Source organism: Stenella coeruleoalba (assembly GCF_951394435.1).
Source record: "Stenella coeruleoalba genome assembly, chromosome: 2".
Lineage (NCBI taxonomy): Eukaryota > Metazoa > Chordata > Mammalia > Artiodactyla > Delphinidae > Stenella > Stenella coeruleoalba.
In genome coordinates this window covers 149,399,069-149,421,339 of record NC_137147.1, presented here as the reverse complement: position 1 = coordinate 149,421,339, position 22,271 = coordinate 149,399,069, and the positions used below count along the sequence as shown (strand labels likewise).

Here is a 22,271-nt window from a genome sequence, read left to right as displayed (position 1 = left end):
TGTAACTGGGATGTTACTGCTCCTAAGTCCTCTTGGCTGACAGAGCAAGGAAAAACGTATATATTGTATATAAACATACTTATAAATATGTAACCTTCTGTCTCTAAGCTAAACATGAGTTTATCCTGATATCTCCAGTTCTTATCTCTTATCACCTGGATCATTCTAGCCTTCTCCCCTTGCATATCTATACCCCACCCCCCCAAAATGAGAAACAAGGCTCCCACCATTTGCCATCCATTTACTTGTTCAATTCTGGTATATATGTCTAGTGGTTTTAGAATTGTTAACCCATCCCTCTGTGGGAAGCAACTTTATCGACAACAGTAAAATACGTATAGTTCCTTTTGCTTTTGGTCTTGCAGACTCCACTCATTTTCAGAGTTTCTTTTTTTTTTTTTCCCCCCTCACACACTTCAGTGAGGTGGTTTCATATATTTGTAATACAGTTAGATTCTTTTAATCTAATGGCTCTTTAAAAGAGAGAACTGGGAAGATGAAGACTCAGGGAGCTGAATGAGAAAAAGCTCATGAACAATTCATTTTCTTAAATCTGTCAAACATTTGGTGGCTCCATGCTGCTGGATGACAGGGTTCTTGTAATCTTTTCTCCCTCTGCTTGCTTTTATTCCTACCCACTTGGTATGGACTGAATGTTTATGACCCCACCAAAATCAAATGTTAAAGTCCTAACCCTTAGCGTGATGATATTTGGAGATGGGGCTTCTGGGAGATAATTAGGATTAGATGAGGTCATGAGGGTGGGGTCCTCATTATGGGATTAGTGGCTTTAAGAGAAGAAGAAGAGAGAGAGATCTCTCTCTTCACACACACACACACACACACACACACACACACACACACACACACACGCTGAGGTAAGACCGTGTGAGGACCTAGTGAGAAGTCCTCCTACTGTAAGTCAGGAAGAAAGCTCTCACCAGGAATTGAATTGGCCAGCACCTTGATCTTGGACTTTCCAACCTCCAAAACTGGGAGAAATTTCTGCTAAGCCCACTAGTCTATGGTTTTTTGTTATGGCAGCCTGAGCAGACCAACACGCCATTATATGTAGAAACAGGATAGGCTTCCCTGGGCTCTTGAGGGGCTCTTTCTTTCTTTCTTTTTTTTTTTTCCTTTTGGCTGAACTGTGTGACATGTGGGATCTTAGTTCCCTGACTAGGGATCGAACCCGTGCCCCCTGCAGTGGAAGCTCAGAGTCTTAACCACTGGACCGCCAAGGAAGTCCCCTGAGGGGCTCTTTCTTAAACGAAGTTCCCCCAATTCCCTTTCTACCTTTAAACAGCAAAGGAACCCCTCTTTCTTCCAGTGCATCTGGGGTCAGAGATGGGTCCAGGTAATGTTCTTAATGGTGCATTTAGATGTGAGGGCTCCAGGGTAAGACCTGTCTATTGGAGTTGTCTGAGGATATCTGATGGGACACTTTTGGCAAGAACAAGCGTTAGGATCAAAGGAATGCTTCTCGGGAAAGATTATAATCACCTACTTGGAGGAAAGCATAACCCCTTTTCCCAAACATACTGAGCCTATGTAAGAGGAGGGCCTGGTTTTAAAAGCAGGAAGCACACTGAGAAGGGTCTTAGTATGCACTCATGGATGGTTCAGAGCTGGAATCCAATCCCAGCTGTTCAGCGCCGTTGGCTCTACTGCATCGTGTGCTCCTTTGGAGACTAGGGCCACTAGCAGGTCCTGCCTGAGATCGTGAACGTGGAAGCAGTTTGTTCATAACATTGCAGTGAGTGATTGTTGAAATTCTAAGTTAAAAGCTTCAGCTTGCTTGAGGCAGATTTTTCCCTGGGATGCTAAATGTGGGTTTTTAGCTCTTTTAGACAGGTCATTGTATCTTTGCCCTAGAACTCTCTAATCACTTCATACAAATAGAGAAGTCATAGGAACTGTCACTAGCATAGGACACAGAAAGAATCCTGAAGCTCGGGAGAAACGTATGATCCTCTGTTTTTTATTTTATTTATTTTTTTGCGGTACGCGGGCCTCCCACTGTTGCGGCCTCTCCCTCTGCGGAGCACAGGCTCCGGATGTGCAGCCCCAGTGGCCACGTCCCATGGGCCCAGCCGCTCCGTGTCACGTGGGATCCTCCCGGACTGGGGCACGAACCCGTGTTCCCCGCGTCGGCAGGCAGACTCCCAACCACTGCGCCACCCGGGAAGCCCGCCCCTCTATTTTTTAAAAAACACCCTTAACTTCCAGGGAGGGACTTCCTTCCATTGTCTCCCGGTTGTGTTTCTTCCTTTTCATTTTTTCCTCTTTTTTTTGTAGTGCTTTATTTTTTCCCCCATGTCCAGGACTAAAAAAACAATTACTGTTATTGCCTGTTTTGTTTCACAACTTGGCACCTACAGTCTCCGGACGCGCAGGCTCAGCGGCCATGGCTCACGGGCCCAGCTGCTCCACGGCATGTGGGATCTTCCTGGACTGGGGCACGAACCCATGTTCCCTGCATTGGCAGGCGGACTCTCAACCACTGCGCCACCAGGGAAGCCCTGGCACCTGTTTTGATACGAGTGTCTGCTTCCTGCCACCCTCAGGACAGTTAAAGGGTAGGGGGTAAATTTATCTAGGGCTTGACACCATGATTTCCACTGCTGTGACCCACAGAGGCTCCCATTGGAGAGATCAAATTACACTTTGGTTTTTAGTACAAAACCATTCTAAATTGAGCCCCTCAGAGAAAACTAAGATGTTTAAATACTTTCTCTTTTTGCTCTTTTTTTCTGTGTGATCATCAGTTAACCACCCAAATTAAAGTGTACGTGTTAATGTTCTACATTTAGGCTAATGTCTGGAGGTTAGTTTTGGACATGACCATTCAGAGTAGGTTCATGTTCGATATACAAGCATTTAGAAGAGTACTTGGTAAATAGTCTGAGTATTTATATATATATATTTTAATCTAAAAGTTTTTTGGCTGTGTCGCGTGGCATGGGGGATCTTAGTTCCCTGACCAGGGATTGAATTTGTGCCCCCTGCATTGGAAGCACCGAGTCCTAACCACTGGACTGCCAGGGAAGTCCCCATAGTCTGAGTATTTAAGAGTTAATTACATCATCATTAAAGAACTGCTCCATGGGCTGGGCTTCCCTGGAGGCGCAGTGGTTGAGAGTCCGCCTGCCGATGCAGGGGACACGGATTCGTGCCCCGGTCCGAGAGGATCCCACATGCAGCGGAGCGGCTGGGCCCGTGAGCCATGGCCGCTGAGCCTGCGCGTCCGGAACCTGTGCTCTGCAACGGGAGAGGCCACAGCAGTGAGAGGCCTGCGTACCGCCAAAAAAAAAAAAGAAAAGAACTGCTCCATGTTGCATGTTGTGGGGCAGTAAGACGAAGAAGGGGCTTTGGGACCTAACCTCAGTATTGGGTGTAGGTGGAGGAAAGTAAGCTGGAGTTGCTGCTGTGTGTTACTGGCTTGGGAGAAGTGATGATGGACATGGGAAAGATCCCTGAGCAGAGATTTGGGTCTAAAAGTTTGGAGCTAGGGAGCTTTGAAAGTGGCTCATCCAATGGAAGTTAGGGGTATGTTAAATGGTCTCTGAAAGCCTCTCTACCTTTAGAATGTGATTCTGTGTAGCTTCCCCCCTACCTGGAGTAGAAGTAGGATGGGCTGGGGGTGAGCTTTGATAGGGTAAGGGGTTTTGTAGAGGAGAGGGAAAAGTAGTGACTTTGTTTTTCTGTGTCGGTTTCTTTTCTCAACGTCTTTTCTGGCATTCTCAGGGCGAGAGGAATTTCCATATGCTTCTGCATTTGGTGTTCATTAAACGCAGACCATACCTCTTTAGCTGCTCTTGGCACACCCTTAGAGGTTCAGCTGCAACTCAGGATAATAGGCGACTGCCAGAGGGAGGGAAAAAAGTCACATTCCATAAAATTAGGTAAGGTCTGGCTTAGAATTCTTTGAGCATAAATGCCAGGTTATGCGTTTTTTATTTGCACCCCTGCCTCCTGCCCCGGCTGCAAACACATCCTTGGGGAGACGAAATCAACACAGCAGAGATTTCAAACTGGGGTGAAAGGGGGAGTTGGGGGGGGAGCAAGGGAGGCATTTCCGTTTTCCATGACTGCCTTTTATTTTTGTATTTTAATTTCTTTGATAATTAACACTCCTTGAAAGAGTTGTCGTTACTCCATTCTCTAGTTAGCCCACTCTGGTTGGGCTCCCGTGCCTTCCACTCCAGAGTTCTTGTCGAGGTCATCTTTGATCTCCATCGGGGTCGCCCTCTGCTTGTTAGCAGTGTTCGGCTTATCTGAGCACTCCTTGCTTCTTTAAACACCAGCCTCTCTTGGCTCCCAGGCCACCACACTCTCCTGGTCTCCTCCGTTTTCTTTGCCTGCTCCTTCCCTTCTTCTTGACTTCTGCCAGGGCCTAGACCCTCCTGTGGATCTCGTTAAGTGCAGATGATGATTCAGCGGGTCTGGGGTGGGGCCTGAGATTTTGCATTTCTAACAAGCTCCCAGGTGATGCTGTTACTGCTGGTCCACAGGGCGCGCTGTGCAGCCAGGCTCTGAGCTCTGTCCCCATCTTCTCTACCTGCGTTACTTCCTAGCTGAGCTCAACCAGCCCCTGGCTCTGAATTATGTCTTGAGTCTTACTGGTGACTTCTCACCCACTTGGTTAAGACCCAGAGTCTTACTGAGGCCCACAGATCCCCAAGGTTTAGCTCCTGCTGACTGCTCTGCCCTCCCCTCCCTCCCCTGCATGTCTCCACCTGTGTTCTGGCCAAGATGGCGTTCGTGCTGATTCTCGCAGGAGCCTGGCACATCCCTTCCTCCGTGGCTCTGACTTGCCGTTCTCTTTGCCTGGCTGTCACGTGACTTACAGGGATCTCTTCCTCTCTTTCAAATCAAATGTTCCCTTCTCAGAGAGGCCTTCCTTGGCCACTGTATCTCAGATGGACCTTCACCACCACCACCTTGCCCTCTCCTCACCCTGCTCCGTTTTCTTTGTGGCACGCATCACTGTGAATTACTTGCTATCTCTCTCCCCCCCCCCAGAGTGTAGGTCTATGGGGGAACTTTGTCTCTTCACGAAACTGCTGTAGGAGAGGGTCTAGCATAGCAGTAGGCTCTCAGTAGGAACTCATTAGTGATTAAATAAAATATTAGTATCAGCACATCCTGAATGAGCTGGATGACCACTGGTCACTACCACCCATTCCAATGCCATGTTTATAATGGTTTAGGTTTCAGGTAATATTATAGTATTTTAAATGTCATGAGCTCTTAGGAAAGAACTAAGATGGAGTGGACACATAAGTGAGGCCATCATACCATGCGAAGAGCGGGTGTTTTGGGGGCAGCCTGCACAAAGGAAGGTTTCTGCCCTGCGGTGGAGGCTGTCTTCCTGTTCACAGTGCATATGGTGATTTTAGTTTCGGCAAAATTTACATGATCCTGCATTTTAAATTCATGTTGTGAAGTTGAATTGTACTGGTTTTTTAAATCGTATTTGTATTTAAGGTGCAGATTTGTTTTGATTTTGTGGTATCATAAGAACTATAATAGTTTTATATATATAATAGTTTTATATTTGTTCACATTTAGTGAACAAAAAGGTTCTTTCAGCATTTTTTTTCTTTAAAGGCACCTTGCCGCCCACCGAGGAGAATTCTGGGGAGGCAGATTACACTGGGGAACAAAATCCCTGGTGTCATCAAACTTTGGGATAATAACTGTCTTGAACAACAGACAACCTGAATTGACATGTGGGAATCTGCTAGGTTTCTATTTTAGAAGGCTTATTTTAATTTTATTTTTTAATATTTTGGACGACTACACAGTATCATCTTCTTTTTTTTTTTTTTTTTTTGTGGTATGCGGGCCTCTCACTGCTGTGGCCTCTCCCGTTGCGGAGCACAGGCTCCGGACGCGCTCATCTTCTTTTAATTTTAATAGTCACACTATATGATGTTCAGTAGGTGTCTCTGGACAATTCCAGGTGTCTGTCATTTACATCGTAGTCTTTCTGGGTCTCATGGAAACAACTGACTGATATATTTATGAGATTGGGTGGTTTGTGAATTGGTGCCCTCAGGGACGCCTGGGACCCCTCCCAGGGACTCTGGATCTTGTAATCATTTGGCCAAGTTTGCTCACGATGCCAACTCCCTCAGTCTCTTACCTGATGAGGACAAACATGGACAGATTTTCCTAGTTTGATCGTTTTTTGAGTGACCAAGAAGAGATACCTTGCAGAGGGTGTAACATATCTTCCAGGGGAGGATGTTTAGCTTTGGAATTCACTTTGCAGAAATCCTCTTTGAGGAGGTTCCAGGAATGGGGCTTGTTACAGCTGTCATTGTTGGAATTCCACAGTGTTCCTTTACTCCCCTTAGGAGATGCTTGATAACCCCAGGACCTATTTTCTACTTTTGGAACACACGCATCCTGTGAACGTGGCCGCTGGCGGTGGGAAGAAAAGCCCCAGTGATGCTGACAATCAGAGTCTAGTGTTTTAAACAGTGATACATATTCCAGTTGGAGGTAGTAGGCACACTAGAAGGATGGGCATGGGGATTTGTTATGGAAACCCTCGACTGTTTTGTTTTAATTGTTCAAATTTTAAGAAGGGATTCCGAGCCACGTGCATCGCCCATGGTTTTATTAGTGCATCCATTCATTTACGTATTCAGCGCCTGCTACACGTGGGACGCTGTTCCGGGTGCTGGGAATGTGGCGAAGAGGAAGACCTCTCTGAGGAGTGACCCGTCTGCTGCGCTCTGACAGACAGGGGGCTGTTTTGCTAGCGTGCCATTGCAGCGGGACATGGTGACGTGTTTTGGTCCATAGCCATCCAGTGACCACATCAGGATAACTGCCAGATACTGTGGGCAGGCAGGAACGTGAAATGTGGTCCCTGCTCAAGAAAGAGCTCAGGTCTCCGGGACGGAAGGGCTGGGGCTAAATCCCGATGCTGCCCCCGAGCCAGGTGTGAGACCGTGGGGGCAATCTTTCACATCTCTAACCGGGAGAAAGTAGAGTCCTTCACAGGTGGGGCTGCAAGGATCCAACCAGACAAGATGATACAAGGCGAGCACCCTGCACTTGCCTGGCACCGTGCGGGGGTGATGTGCATGCCTGACTCAGAACTGGCTGAAAAAACTTGAGATGTCGTTTTGGGGACAAAACCCCTCTACAAAAGAGCTGGCACTGGCGAGCCTTGCTGAGCTGCGCAGCGCTGACTGTGTGCCAGAGGCGTTAGAAACTTCTGGAGTGGGTGAGCCTGCAAGAAAGACAGGATCTTTAGCTGAAGGGAGATAGTTTTTTACTGATGGAAAGAAACTGAAAGTGAAGGTGGTAAAAACACAAAACAAACAAACAAAAAGAACAGTGTGAGGACAGAAGCTTCTTTTGGCCGGGTACCTGCAAAAATGTTCCCTTCTTCTTGGTGGCCTGGTAGCATTGTGTTCATGTGAGTAATGTGAACCTGAGCTTAAGGTATGTGTTTGAAGAGCTTGTCAGTGCTCAGAGTTGACTATAGTTTAATGAGTGACAGGACTGAGAAGTCAGAGAACTACCCCGGAGTTTTGGAGGCGATTTAGTTCTTAGACGTTTGGGCTTCAGTGTAGGTGGGTTTAGGTGAGTATCAGAGCATATGTCAGGGACGGCAAATGGATTTATATTGTGTCTACACTGATCGATGGGCAGTGACTGCACAGGTGTGGTGTTGAGGAGGCTTCTGAAGTTAGATTTGGACATAAAAATGCAGTGAAGACCCTGCGTTGATCCGTTTTAGGCTCAGGCTCCATATGGAAACTATAGCACAAACGTCATGGATCTGTTGTGTCTGGTTAAGAACTTTTCTGTGGACCTGGCAACATAAAGACATTCATTTATTCAGTCAACAACTATTTATCAAATTTCCACTCTGGACACAACTCTGTATTTTAGATTCTCAGCCCTCTGCTTTCTTAATTAGTTAATAAATTATTTCAGGATGCTGGTGCTTAATGCTGTTTGGTTAACCAATGGGGTTTTTAGCCTCTGCCTCAGAAGAATTTAAAACCATTTTATGATCAAAGTCAGATTTCTTGTGGCCATAAATGCCACATGGCATTTTTTTTCACACATTTAGCATACAAACTATAATTTAATTTTCCCAAGCACCTTATGAAGTCATCATTAATAATCTGACTTTAGAGATAGGAACACTCTCAGAGAAGTTAAGCCAGAGCTGGAATTTGATCCGAGTGCAGCATTAGACACGTTTCCGGCCCGTGTACCTGGGTGTTCTCTCCATTACTGGTCTTCAGAATTGCAAACTTTTGTGTCTTAGCTCTGCATTGGTGGGAGAACTTTTAGAAATCATTTCAGGGTCAAGAGGTGAAGGCCGAATGACATTTCTGAAACATTTTTTGGACATGAATTCTAATTTTTTTCTTAGAGACCTTGTGGCATACGAAATATCAATCACTGAAATTTAAAGGTAAAGTGAGGAATATAAAAGAGGAGTGGGATCAAAACTGACAGAAGTGGAGCAGAGACTGACATGGTAGGAGACCATCCATGGGGACAGGAGAGGGACACACTTCAAAGACGGGGTGAGGATGCCAGGGCGGCCAGCTTGGTGCCTGCAGTCCAATCTGAGCATAGTCAGGGTCCTTAGTCCCCGGCCCCGTGACCCCCTGATCCTCAAACTCCTGGTTGATTCTCCAAGGTCTCCAACCCTAGTATAAAAGGAACTTTCCTGCTGGCTTTTCTTTTCTCTTTGCCACCCTCCTTTTTGTGCAAGGTTTTGGACAAGTTTGGGGAGTTTTGGGAGAAGCTACACCACTCAATATTACAAATTTAACTTTTTTCCCCCCAAGTAGGAAAGTTTTGGTCATCATGCTCATTTAAAGAGATTCAAACCATACTGAACCGTGTAAAGTAGACAGCAACTCTGCTGTCATTGTCAAGCCTCAGAGTTTATCTTTGAAATTGTTTTCCCAGGGAATTCTGAAGGCCTGGCTGTATGTGAGACATTTCCTTTGAAATCTTAAAAGTTTGGTCAGTTTCCTTTTTTTTCCCCCCCTACAGAATGGATGGATGGATAGATAGGAGGAAAGAAATAGGAAGAAAATAAAGCTTAGTTTAGGTAACGCTGCCTCTTTCTGTCATGTTTGGGAATACGTTGAAACACCAGTACACATTTTGCTGGTGTTGGATAGTCCACACTCTGATTTTTCACGTTTATGTAGTGGAGGGTCTAAGGCGGATATTCCAGCACAAAACTCATGCCTTCCCACTAGTCCTACAAGCAAGTCCTTTAGGAGTGAACGTTTTGTCCACTCTTCAGAGGTGTCGTGTGTATCATCATTCCCTCTGAACGAGACAGTCACCACACCCCACACAGGGGAAATGATTTTTTGGTTTGTGGCGCACTTCTTATTTCCTGGAATCAAGCTCAGGACTCCACCAAGCCTCATCAGCTCCCCATCCCTGCTTTAGATGCTCTCTTAAATGACTTGTGTGATCAAATAGAATTATTCATTCCAAGCAAACGTCCATACACAGAGTCCCTGCCCCATGCCAGGTGCTGTGCTGGGTGCTTGGGCCTGGCCGGTGGGGACTGCTGTCCCCAGTAAGAAGGACAAAGCATGGTGGGAAGGTTTCTCATTGTCTGGCTGCATGTCATGCATTCCCTGGTGGCGCAGTGGTTGAGAGTCCGCCTGCCGATGCAGGGGACACGGGTTCGTGCCCCGGTCCGCGACGATCCCACATGCCGCGGGAGCCATGAGGGCCTCTGGAATGGCTGGTGAATATGCTTTCAGGGCTGGAGGTGCCACTGGGAATTAGAGTGGTGAGGTGGGAGGTGTGGCCTGGCATTGTGACTAATCTCCAGACTCAGCTGATAACATGTGATGGCCCAGAGAGGAAATGTTTCTATCTGGCATATGTTCATAGTTCTTACAAGTGCTAAGCTCTTTGTCCTCATGCACAAACACACTCATTGATCTCGCTAACTAAAGCAATTATCATCATTTAGCAGTCTTTCCCAAAAGCATTATTTCCACTCCAAAACACCTCTTTTATTTGCCAAGTGCCACAATGTTACATCCTGGCAATTGGTCAGCATTTACTGCCAAATTATGTAAGACCTCGGTTGGGCTTAGTCCCCGATTGAACAAGTGTGCCCGTGGAGTGCATTAGGATGGTGCCGTGGCCTGGTGGCTGAAGACAGAGAACAGCTGTCCTTAAATCCATTCATTAGTTCAGTGTTTACACTGTGATTGGGAAGGAAACCCACATTTGCTTATGACACCAGTGCTCAGCTGAGAAATGTCATTCCGTGAAAATACTGGATTGAGGTTTGTTGTCAAGGAAATGTAAACTGTGGACATTTCATGAAATTCACATATGTGGATTAATTTGCAAACAGGGAGCTAAGAATGTAATAAACCAAGGTGGCCTTACTGAATGATTGAAATGTAATTAGTGTTGACTGTAGTAGCAGCAACTAATGAAAAGGACTATAAAACCCTAGAGAAGAATTTTATTAATAAATATTAGGAGAAATATTTTCATAGAAAAGTCAGCGTCAGTGTAAGAGATTATGGGTGAGTAAAATTACCTCATTTACTAAATATCATTTTAAAAAAAAGCATCACAGTGAATAAATTTGTACAGAAGCTCTTCTGTTAAAAATGATATTTGTGGGCTTCCCTGGTGGTGCAGTGGTTGAGAGTCCGCCTGCCGATGCAGGGGAGACGGGTTCGTGCCCCAGTCCGGGAAGATCCCACATGCCGCGGAGCGGCTGGGCCCGTGAGCCATGGCCGTTGAGCCTGTGCGTCCGGAGCCTGTGCTCCCCAACGGGAGAGGCCACAACAGTGAGAGGCCCGCGTACCGCAAAAAAAAGATATTTGTTATAAATTTTAATGCCTACGGACTCTGCCAGAGATGCAGAATAAAACATGCCAGTGCTGCTTGCAAACGAGGGATCAAGACACACCCGGACGTTGTGGTCTTGAAGGCCTTTATATGTTGTTTCGTCTAAGGCACGTTTGCTGTTCTTGTTCTAGGATTGAAGTGTTTCATAAATATTATTAGTCTCGTCCAACTAGAGAAACTAGGTATCTCCTTTTCAAAAATCCCACTCAGAAGACAGTAAAGGAATAAAAATTAAATCTCCAAAGACAAAGAACGGCAGTGGAGACTTAGCGGAGGAGAGCGCTGAAGCAGATGTAGCGGTAATTAGCAGGGTGAGAGATGCTTCAACCTGAGGTGCTTGCAGTATACAAGTGAGGTGATTTTCCTGCAGAGCTGCTGAGCAGCTCGGAAGTGGGAAGGCATCAGTTACTGTGGAAGTCAGGGTGAGGGGCCAACTTCTAGGGAATTATTTAGGTGCCTTGAGAACTGGAGCAGTTAGACCTCCAGCGTCTCCTCTGTGCCCTGGATATCTGGACACCTACCTGCCCCTGCCCCCTCCCCACCCCAGCAGCAGACTGGAGTTCTCTTCTCTGGGGAAACGGAACTGGAATGATGTTGGAAGCAGGTGTGGGTGACTGAAAACATGGACTGAATTTGAGTTGCGACCTCCCTTGTCCTCCCCTGCCCTGTCCCGTAGACCAGCAGCCAGCCCCACAGCAGCCTCAGTAGTGGATTGGAGGATTCTTTTCTTGGGAAATCAAACAGTTCTAGAGAAGAATGCTCCCAGACACTGAAATGTGCGGGTCCCTCAGTGGAAAGCTTGGCACTCTTCGCCCCACATAACTTGAAGCTTACCAGCTAATAACTCCTTTCCATAGATACAGAGCCTCCAATCTGCTTTTACTACTTCCCTCTTAAATAGGATCAGGCAGCCAAAGATCCAAGTCATATTAGGAAGGCTTTCAACGTGAAAGACAGGGACCCAAACAAACCAGAAAAGAGAAACCTTGCGGAAGATGGAGATGTTGCGGACAGCAGAGAAATTGCATTTTTCTGAAAAAAAGTTATAGTATAATATCCTCAGATAGAGAAGCTCTTTTCATGTCCAAAATAGAACTTAAAAAGAAAAACAGAGAAGAATAAAGGAGAAGTGGAAATTAAATACATCCTCAAATTTTTAAAATTCAAGTATCTCTCAAAAATTAGAACAAAAACGATGGAGTTGAGGAGTAGATGAGAAGAGAAATATGAAAAATTGAAATTCAGTCTAGAAGATTCAACATTACTAATATGTTAGATGCAAACACCAAGAACAAAATAAAATGGTTTTCTAAACATTATCACAGAAGTAATACAAGGACATTTCATAGAACTAAAGGGAATTTCCAAATTGAAGGCATATATTAAGTGCTCATGTTTTATAAAAGTGGCCAATTTAATAAAATCCTCACTGGGAAATGTCATCGTGAAATTTCAGAACACCAAGGACAAGGAAAAGGTCCTAAAAACGTTCAGAGAAAAATAAACAGGGCGTACACAGAGGACAGGATATCATAATAGCACCAGAATTCTTAATAGCATCCCTGGAAGTTAGAAGATAACAGAGTAATACTTTAAATTCTGAGGGAAAGTTACTTCTAACCTGGATGCTAAATACAGCTAGACTATCATTCGAAAGTAAGCGTAGAATGAAGACATTTTTCAAAATACAAGGACTCAAAATTTTTCTCCCTCGGACCTTTTCTTTAAAAGTTATTGGACCCGTGTTCCCTCAGACCAATTGGGTATATTAAGAAAGAGGAAGACACCAAACTTGGGGAAACAATATAGCACAAAGGGAAGAGAGCAACCAGACCCTAATATAGGGCTGGAGGGTGGAAGTTTGCAAGGGAGGTCACCACGGGAAAAGACCACCGGATTACCTGATATTTTGATCATCTGGAAATTAATACTGGTAAGCGTCTAACAGATGTCATATAGCTGATGAAGAGATTTAAGGGTAGGTATATAGAAAGCAAGACAAGCTAAAAATAGCAGTTACTGCCTCTAGAAAAGTTAAAGTTATGGAAGAGAGGAAAGATGGCCAGAGTCTACAATCTAGTACTTCAGTGAACAGTATTTATATATTCACAATAATGTAAACACAGCTGGCTCTTGATTTTATTCTTGGGAAGCTAGCAGAATGAGAAATTCATATGTATGTGTGTGTCATGTACCACAGGTAAAAATGATAAATCGTAGCTAGGCATATCACTCAACAGCATGGAGGTAAGTACTAGAAGAAACAGCTGCAATTTGCAGTTGGTTTCCTCTGAGGCATGTGATCAGGATTGGGGATGGGAAGCTGGAGAGTACAGGTTTTCATCTTACCTTGTTTTATTCTGATTAAAAGTTAAATTATTTTAAAATGTTAGTATAATGCTGATGCAAGTGAAAGTAGACATGATGAAATCAGTCACTGGAATCCGTGAGATGATGACTATTGCAGATGACTGTCTCTCTGAGTTGTTCCTGTCTGTAAAATGGGAGGTGATGATGTCTAACATGATTTACGTTTAAAAGAATAATCACCAAGCAAACTGATAGCACCAAGCTAGTAGTAGGAGATGAATGTATCCAGGAAGGCCCAAGACAAATTAGAAAGACAAAATAAGTGAGGATGTGCTATAACTGAACTAAATAATCGGTAAGGGCATATTAATGGATGTATTTTGAATGCCATCCCTTAAAACAGAAACTACATCCAGCACCCATTAAACATGGACAAAAATTCTCTGTATATTTGCCCACAACAGAAACCTCAATACATTGAAAAAGAAAGAAATAACAGTGACTTCATTTCTTCCTTTCTCTCTCTTTTTTTTTGGCCGCACACGCTGCTTGCGGGATCTTAGTTCCCTGACCAGGGATTGAACCCATGCCCTCAGCAGTGAAAGTTCAGAGTCCTAACCACTGGACCGCCAGGGAATTCCTGTGACTTCATTTTCTGAGCATAATACAATGCAAATAGAAATTAACAACATACAGAAATAAAGACCCTCCAAGCCAAAACAGCATAGCAAACATACCGGATATGCAAAAACTTTCTCAAAAACAACTCTTGAGTCAAAGAAATCAAAACCACAAATTGAAACGATCTAGAAAATAATAATAGAAACATTTCTGTGGTGGAAACTACTGGCTGCCTTCCCAATGTCCATTCTCTTCTCTCTTTTTACAAACAGAACATTGATTTTGAGTGTCAATGACCAGCTCAAAAAAACCCGTTATTTCCCAACCCTTTCTTGTAGGTGGGGGCGGCCATAAGATTAAGTTCTCACCAATAAGATGCAAGGGATTATTGGTGGGTGGGGCTTCCAAGAAAGCTCCTTAAAAAGAAGGTTGCCCCATGTGGTATATGTGATGCTGGATCAGCTATCTTGTAATCATAAGGTGTCTATTACATGCTAAAAGTAGATGAGTAGAAAGATAAAAGAGGTGTTCCTCAAAAATATCCTGGCATCCATTCCAGCTCTGGACTTCCTGTCTCTGGGGGAAAAATACCCTAACTCTTAAATTGCTATTTTGGGTCTGTTTGTTAGGAACTAACGCAATTCCTAACTGACAGTCACATATCACAATTTATGGACTGTAATAAAAGAATGAAAATAAACAAATGAAGCATGCAAGAAATTGGAAACATGACATGGATGGACCTACAGACTGTCATACCAAGTGAAGTAAGTCAGAAAGAGAAAAACAAATATAGTATATTAACGCATATATGTGGAATCTAGAAAAAGGTATGGATGAACCGGTTTGCAAGGCAGAAATAGAGACACAGATGTAGAAAAAAACGTATGGACACCAAGGGGGAAAATGTGTGTAGGGGGTGGTGGGATGAACTGGGAGATTGGGATTGACATATATACACTAATATGTATAAAATAGATAACTAATAAGAAACTGCTGTATAAAAAATTTTTTTTTAATTCAAAAAAAAAATTGGAAACAGAATAAAGGGAAGCAGAAGGAAATAATAATGATCAAACTAGACCTCAGTAAATTAGAAAATTTTAAAAGATAAATCTAAGAGCTAGTTCTTTAGGGGAACAACAATTTAAAAACATATGTGGACATATTTTACCTGCATAACCAAGAAATAGGTGAAGAAAGCACAGATAAAACTAGATAATGAGAAATAGAAATAGAGGAGATGAAATGATGTGTACGTTGCAAAATTCTGTGCAAATAAATCTGAAAATGTGGATCAAATAGATGATTTTCTTGGAAAATATGCTACCAGATTGACTCCAGAATAGAAGAAGGGAAACTCAAGAAGTCTGCTAAGAGTGAAAGAAATGAGACAGCTGTTTTCTGTGACCAGTTGTTTCTGTTCTTCCTGCATCTCTGTGGCTATTGGAGCTTTTCACAGTGACAGAAGTGAATTTCTGCTGAGAGAACCTCGGAGTGTGGGGTGGCCTGGACAGCCTGCTTGGTGATACGTATGCAATCTCTGACAGGGTGGCCACACACCAGAACGGGTGAAGGCAGTGATTCTTGGTATTAGGACCCATCACAAAATAAACAGCCCCGAGTCTTCAGGTTTTTCATAAAATTTTTCAGGTCCTTATGTGACTTGAACTGTTTTTTTTTTTTTATGATTTTTTTTCAATTTTTAAAAAAATTTACTTATTTTTGTCTGTGTTGAGTCTTAGTTGCAGCGCGGCTTTCTCTAGTTGCGATGAGCGTGGGCTCCTGTTCATTGCGGTGCACGTGCTTCTCACTGCGGTGGCTTCTTTTGTTGCGGAGCACGGGCTCTAGGCGCGCGGGCTTCAGTAGTTGTGGCGGGTGGGCTCAGTAGTTGTGGCTCGCGGGCTCTAGAGCACAGGCTCAGTAGTTGTGGTGCCCGGTCTTAGTTACTCCACGGCATGTGGGATCTTCCCTGACCAGGGATTGAACCCGTGTCCCCTGCCTTGGCAGGTGGATTCTTAACCACTGCGCCACCAGGGAAGTCCCAACTTGAAATTTTTGGTTAAAAAAAAAATTGAAAACTATTTTTAATCACTTACTCTCATTGTCAGTCTCACAAACAACTGCTTCCTTAAAGTAAAAACGTTTTAAACACCGTAGCCAAATAAATAATGATAAAGATTTCAAAGCAGTGTTGTGCATAAAGAAGCTTGAAAGGGTTTTGACAAGAAAATTAAGAGTTTAGAAACAAAGAAAAATGGTGAGCATCAGAACGCCTTAGCTCTTAATTAGTTTCTTGGAAAAGTACCTTGTTCTCAAATGCTGGTATACTGGAACATCCTATTGGTTAAAAATAAATAGCATAAAGTGTGAGGAAATGAACTAAGGAGAAAACATGGCAACCAGCACAGCCCGTCAGCTAGAAACAGAATAATTAAGCTCTACCAAAGGCATCAGGTCATTTGGCCAGCCATCTACCCTAAGGCCAGTGTTCAAGCTCAGTGTTGACAAGCACCACGGTCACGTGGGCCCACAGGCATCCAGAAAGGCCTGTTTGGACGAGCATTTGGTTCTGAAGTGTCCTTGCTCTTTAAAGTGTTTGGTTTTCCCTGAACTTTGAAGTCTTCCCTCATAATCTCCATTGAAACAGATACAATTTTAACTTAATGTCCTCTTTTTACCCCAATTTTCCCTGGTAGTGAACAACAGTGAGCCATGGAGCTGTATTTCGGTGAATACCAACACGTGCAGCAGGAATACGGTGTGCATCTGAGACTCGCAAGCGATGAAACCAAAAAATCAAGGAATTCCCAGCCCGCTAAGGCAGGCTCCTACGGTGTCAGTATTCGGGTCCAGGGGATCGATGGCCACCCCTACATAGTCCTCAATAACACAGAGCGGTGTCTGGCAGGCACGTCTTTTTCTGAAAATGGGCCATCATTTCCGTCTCCAGTGACAAGTAACCTGCCTCTCCATTCCAGCAATGGATCTGTGCTCGAGGAGAACAGTGCAGAAGAACTGCAGCTGCCCGAAAACCCATATGCCCCACCTGGCCCAGGAAGAAACCTGAAGCAGCCCTCTTTCTTCGAGGGCAAGAATGGAGTTCTCGATCACACAGGGGAAGCGATGAAGCCGTCCCCCGTGCTGAACTTCCAGAGGCATCCAGAGCTTTTACAGCCCTATGATCCCGAAAAGAACGAGTTGAACTTACAGAATCACCAGCCTCCTGCGAGTAATTGGCTAAAAGCTTTCGCAGAAGAAGGGACCAACAATAAGAAGGCTTGGACTTGCTCGTCCAAACCTAGCCATTCCCAGCCGACCAGACCTCCCTCGGAAGACCCGGCCAGATCCAGTGTGACGGCCATTCGACTGTGCAGCTCCGTGGTCATTGATGACCCCAAGAAGCAGACCTCGGTGTGCGTGAATGTTCAGAGCTGCAGCAAGGAGGGGCTGGCGGAGGAGGCCCTTGCCCCTAGCGGGAGGCCCCTACCCACCCACAGCGCGCACACGCACCCGGAAGCCAAGAAAACCCGGCCCGACGTGCTTCCGTTCCGGCGCCAGGACTCAGCCGGGCCCGTGCTGGACGGAGCCCGGTCCCGGAGGTCATCCTCATCGTCCACAACTCCCACTTCGGCCAACTCTTTGTACAGATTTTTACTCGATGACCAAGAATGTGCCATCCATGCCGACAATGTGAATCGTCATGAGAACAGAAGGTATATCCCCTTCTTGCCCGGAACTGGACGGGATATTGATACGGGATCGATTCCTGGCGTGGATCAGTTAATTGAAAAATTTGACCAAAAACCTGGGCTGCAGAGAAGAGGCAGGTCTGGGAAGCGAAACAGGATCAACCCAGAAGACAGGAAAAGGTCCCGGAGCGTGGATAGTGCATTTCCTTTCGGACTCCAAGGGAACTCGGAGTACCTGACCGAATTCAGCAGAAACCTGGGCAAGTCCAGCGAACACCTGCTGCGGCCGTCGCAGGTGTGCCCTCAGAGGGCGCAGGCGCAGGAGCACGGGGGGAGGCAGGGCGGAGTGCGCGCCTTCGCCAGGCTGCAGGGAGCCCAGCCCAGGCCGCCCCTGCAGAACAAAGATGGGAAAGTTCCAGAAAACAAAGGGGGTCAGGAAAGTCCGACTGGGCGCACATCCTCCCTCCCGGCACAGACTAAGAAGGGGGAGGAAATCAAAACAGCCACCGCTACGTTGATGTTACAGAATCGGGCGCTAGCAACTTCCCCAGACTCAGGTACCAAGAGGATTTCTGTGAAGACATTTACTTCCACCTCAAATACTCAGGTAATACTGGTGGGAGTCTTTTGTTCCTTCTCAGTGGTCTATCAATACATCCTGGCTGGAGGAATACATATCTTCCATCCTGAGTCAGTAATTGCACCATCTTGAATCAGTAATATTTTTTTAGAGTTTTCCCCCTAGCAGTAGGTTATGACCTGCTGCTAATCGCTTGGTTTTCTACGTAAATTGAAGTACCACTAGATTCCTGTTGTGTTCTTGTTTGTAAAGTAACTTGTCAAGCACTATAGAGAGGCTCGATTTTTCTTTTCGTGTATGTGTAAAATCCGAAAGTATGCAGAATTTGTTTCCAAAACAAGAGGCTCCGTACTTAGGTTTATTTAGATGTATTAATTTTCCTCATGACATTGAGTGACTGGATTAATTTCTGTCCTGAGAAATTAGGTTAATCCTAATTTAGGTTTATCCTGAAGTGATGGAATTTATTTATGTGGTCCAGTTAGTGTTTTGGTGGTAACAGTAACAGTAAAAAATAATGGTAATGATAAAAATGATACTAAGGTTGGTAAGTGCCAGGCACTCTTTGTTATGTATTGTAGGGTCTCACCCACCCTATGAAGGTAGGTACTATTAACTTCTATTTACAGGTGAGAAAATTGAGGTGAGAAAAAGTTAAGTAACTTGCCCAAGCTACTAAGTGGTGGAACCAGTTGTAATGAGCATCCTTACCCGAGGAATCCTTTCTGGGAAGCAGGAATGTGTTTGGAAGCTTCTGCTGTGGGGTTTTGCCTTCTTCTTGGAAGCAGCATCCTGTGATCTAATAACAAACATTGTGTTCCAGGCCACACCGGATCTGTTAAAAGGCCAGCAAGAACTCACTCAGCAAACCAATGAGGAGACGGCCAAGCAGATACTTTACAATTACCTCAAAGAAGGGTTAGTGATTTTCCTTCAAGGAACAAAGTATTGTCCTTCCTGGTGGGCGTCTTAATTTTCTTTTCTGAGACCTTGTGTTTTACCCTCCCATCCTGCCCTGTGTGAGCCATTTCGGGGTGCAGACTCCATGGCTGGAGTTGGCATAACAGCATTTAAGTCTTGGGTGGAGGAGGGTGAAGAGCAGGGGAAGGAAGTGTGGGGACGAACATCCTACTTTAAAAGTTAAAAATGAATATGTTTTAAAAGTGATTGTTTACTGTTTCAGAAACAAATTCAAAGATAGGAGGAGTGTCTACTATTCAGTTTTAAACTGAGTGTTGTCGCCTTGAGTTTGTATGCACACATGGGTAATCAGTCGTCCCTTATTAGAAGTTACAAATAAAAACACCTCCTCCCCTCCCCAGAGTTGACGTTGGCCAGGAGCCCCTGCTTCCATTATTTTTAAAGCATGTATGAGTCATTTAAAAGCAGTACTTTCCACTTACTTATCTGGGGGGATGAGTTTGAATAATCTGGTTTTCAGTCCTTACTTAGATACCAACTGAGCTGGAATTCTAGGCCAGGAATTTGAAGTTTCTGTTTCAGTTCTCTCATCAGATATGATTAAAAAGAAGAAAAGCTTTATAGTCTGACATGACTAAAAGTCACTTGGCAAATACTCATTGGTATCAGAACACTTCACAGTTTTATATTGTGCCTTACAATTTTCTGTCAGTAATATAGAGCTGACAGAATCATTCAAAATATAAAATAGGGGCTCTTCTGAAAAAAGAAAAAGTAAAGAGATTCTTCTAGCTAAGAACTTTTATTAGTGTCTTTCTGTGAAGGGTTTTACCATGAAAAGATTAAGGTAGGAGAACTTCTAACATTTAAAATTCTTTCTCTACATTCTTTTATTTTTTTGGCCCATGATTTATTGAGAGACTGGTGGGACAGACTTTAGCGGGAGGCATCTTTTTAAGGAAACTTAAAAATTTTTTTCCCTGCGCTTCCTGGTGGTGCCAGTGGTTAAGAATCCTCCTGCCAATGCAGGGGACACGGGTTCGAGTCCTGGTCCGGGAAGATCCCACATGCTGTGGAGCAACTAAGCCCGAGCGCCACAACTACTGAGCCTGCGCTCTAGAGCCCGTGAGCCACAACTACTGAGCCCATGTGCCACAACTACTGAAGCCCGTGCGCCTAAGAGCCCGTGCTTCGCAACAAGAGAAGCCACCGCAATGAGAAGCCGGCGCTCCAAAACGAAGAGGAGCCCCTGCTCACTGCAGCTAGAGAAAGCCCGTGCGCAGCAACAAAGATCCAACGCAGCCAAAAATAAATAACTAAATAAAATAAATTTTAAAAAAAAAGAAAGAAAATAAGGGGAGAGATCCCCCTCCGTTTAAAAAATTTTTTTTTCCCTAAGTGCCAGGTATGTGTGATGGAAGGTAGTCCTTAATAGAACTTTATCTGACCATTACCTATGAAAGTCTAGACAAAGGGCAGCTGTGTTAACAACCTTGGCTTGGGGGATTATTTTTTTGAACAAAGGCTAAAACAAGTTAAGATCACGGTGGATCATTCCTAGCGTGACACACATACAGGAGAGATTCCTTATTGGAGTGAATACATGTCATTTGAATCAGGCAAGCAACAAATGACTAAATTTTTATTGGATGTTATCTCCAAGCTTATTTAGAATGTGCTTGTGTCTCTTTCACGTGTTTGGAAATGGGAACCCCTCTCCCAAATCGGGGGGTAACATTGAACAATTTGGAGAAAAATACACCATCTATCCTGCTCTCCTCACGCTGCTTGTGTCTGCAGCCTTAATTAATTCACGCCTCTTGTGATTTATCTTCTTAAAGGGCTTGCTGCTTGTGTGTCGTGGCACATAAAAGAGTCTGAGGCCAACGGTTGTGCCCTCCTTGTGTTTTCTTCCAGAAGCACCGATAATGATGATGCTACTAAGAGGAAGGTCAACCTGGTCTTCGAGAAAATCCAGACTTTGAAGTCTCGAGCAGCAGGGAGCACGCAAGGAAATAATCAAGTAAGGCGAAGCTTTGTATTTTGTAGCAGGCATTTCACATGGAACCTGGCAAACAAATGGCTTTCTTCAGTCTGTACCTTTGGTTACAGTAGTTAGTGGGAAGTCTCCTGAGTAGTAAGCAGTACCGAAGGTGGAACAGCATGTTTTAAATATTGCTAATTTGCACCCGGCCTTTTTTCTAGAAAGTTTTTTGCGGTACGCGGGCCTCTCACTACTGTGGTCTCTCCCGCTGCGGAGCCCAGGCTCCGGACGCGCAGGCCCAGCGGCCACGGCCCACGGGCGCAGCCGCCCTGCGGCATGTGGGATCCTCCCAGACCGGGGCACGAACCCGCGTCCCCTGCATCGGCAGGCGGACTCTCAACTGCTGCGCCACCAGGGAAGCCCTTCTTTATTATTATTTTTTTTTAGAAAGTTTTTAAGAAATTTTATTTTTAAAAATCTATAGAATATAACAGGATGAAACAATAGGTGGTAAGATTTAGAAAGGGAAAAGAAGAATAGGACGAATGAAATGAAGCATGGGATGGAGAACCCTGGTGCTATCGTAGGCAGGTTTGAAAAGTATGAACGGGCTTGGACCCAGGTTCTCAAACTTCAGAGAATAAGAAATAAGAGAATCAAACTAGAGAATATGGAAGAGAGACTGGTGGGCTGACCAGCATGGGCCGAAGGGAAAGGAAGGAGTAGGGTGGGGCTAAATTCTTTTTAAAAAAACTGCCTGTTTAATTTATTGTACTGAATTTTAGTTAGGACTTGGAGATTTTTTTTTTTTAAAGGAGGACTCATCCCCTATTTGATCAACGTGTACTATATGGTAGACATACCTTGTGCCATGAAAGGAAGCAGCATTTAAGAGGGACAACTAAAATCTTGTCCCTCAATTCTATGCTACCTTGAATGCCGCATTTCTTGCTTGGGCATCTTTCCTTTTCCCTTCTGGGGGGAATTCTGCACTGGAAGGAAAGAAGATACCCAGAGGCAGGTAACAGGGAGTTGGTCTATTTCTTCTTTTTCAACTTTGGAAACGTATGAATAAAGGATATTTATAGGCATCAACGACCCTTTTTTCTCTACTGTTCCGTATTCCCCTTGCACTCAGTTAACCCATGACTCCTGCTCTGGCATCAAATAAAAACATTTTTCAATTTATCCGTAGAAATAATATTTAAAATATATCAACATATTTTATTAGATATCTTTATAGAGATGTATTTTATTATATATT

General features: G+C 44.4%; 1 protein-coding gene across 3 annotated transcripts in view; it reads left to right on the top strand.

The window, feature by feature from the left end:
- CGNL1 (cingulin like 1) overlaps positions 1–22,271 on the top strand; it is a 154,467-nt gene that overhangs the window by 38,722 nt on the left and 93,474 nt on the right. For 2 of the 3 annotated variants that reach the window (XM_079912037.1, XM_079912039.1), the window contains exons 2-4: positions 16,530–18,129; positions 18,926–19,020; positions 20,941–21,046. In XM_079912037.1, coding sequence (XP_079768163.1) covers positions 16,546–18,129; positions 18,926–19,020; positions 20,941–21,046 — 1,785 coding nt within the window. In that variant the 5' untranslated portion in view covers positions 16,530–16,545. The remainder of the gene's footprint in view (positions 1–16,529; positions 18,130–18,925; positions 19,021–20,940; positions 21,047–22,271) is intronic. The other variant, XM_079912038.1, reaches the window with a different exon arrangement.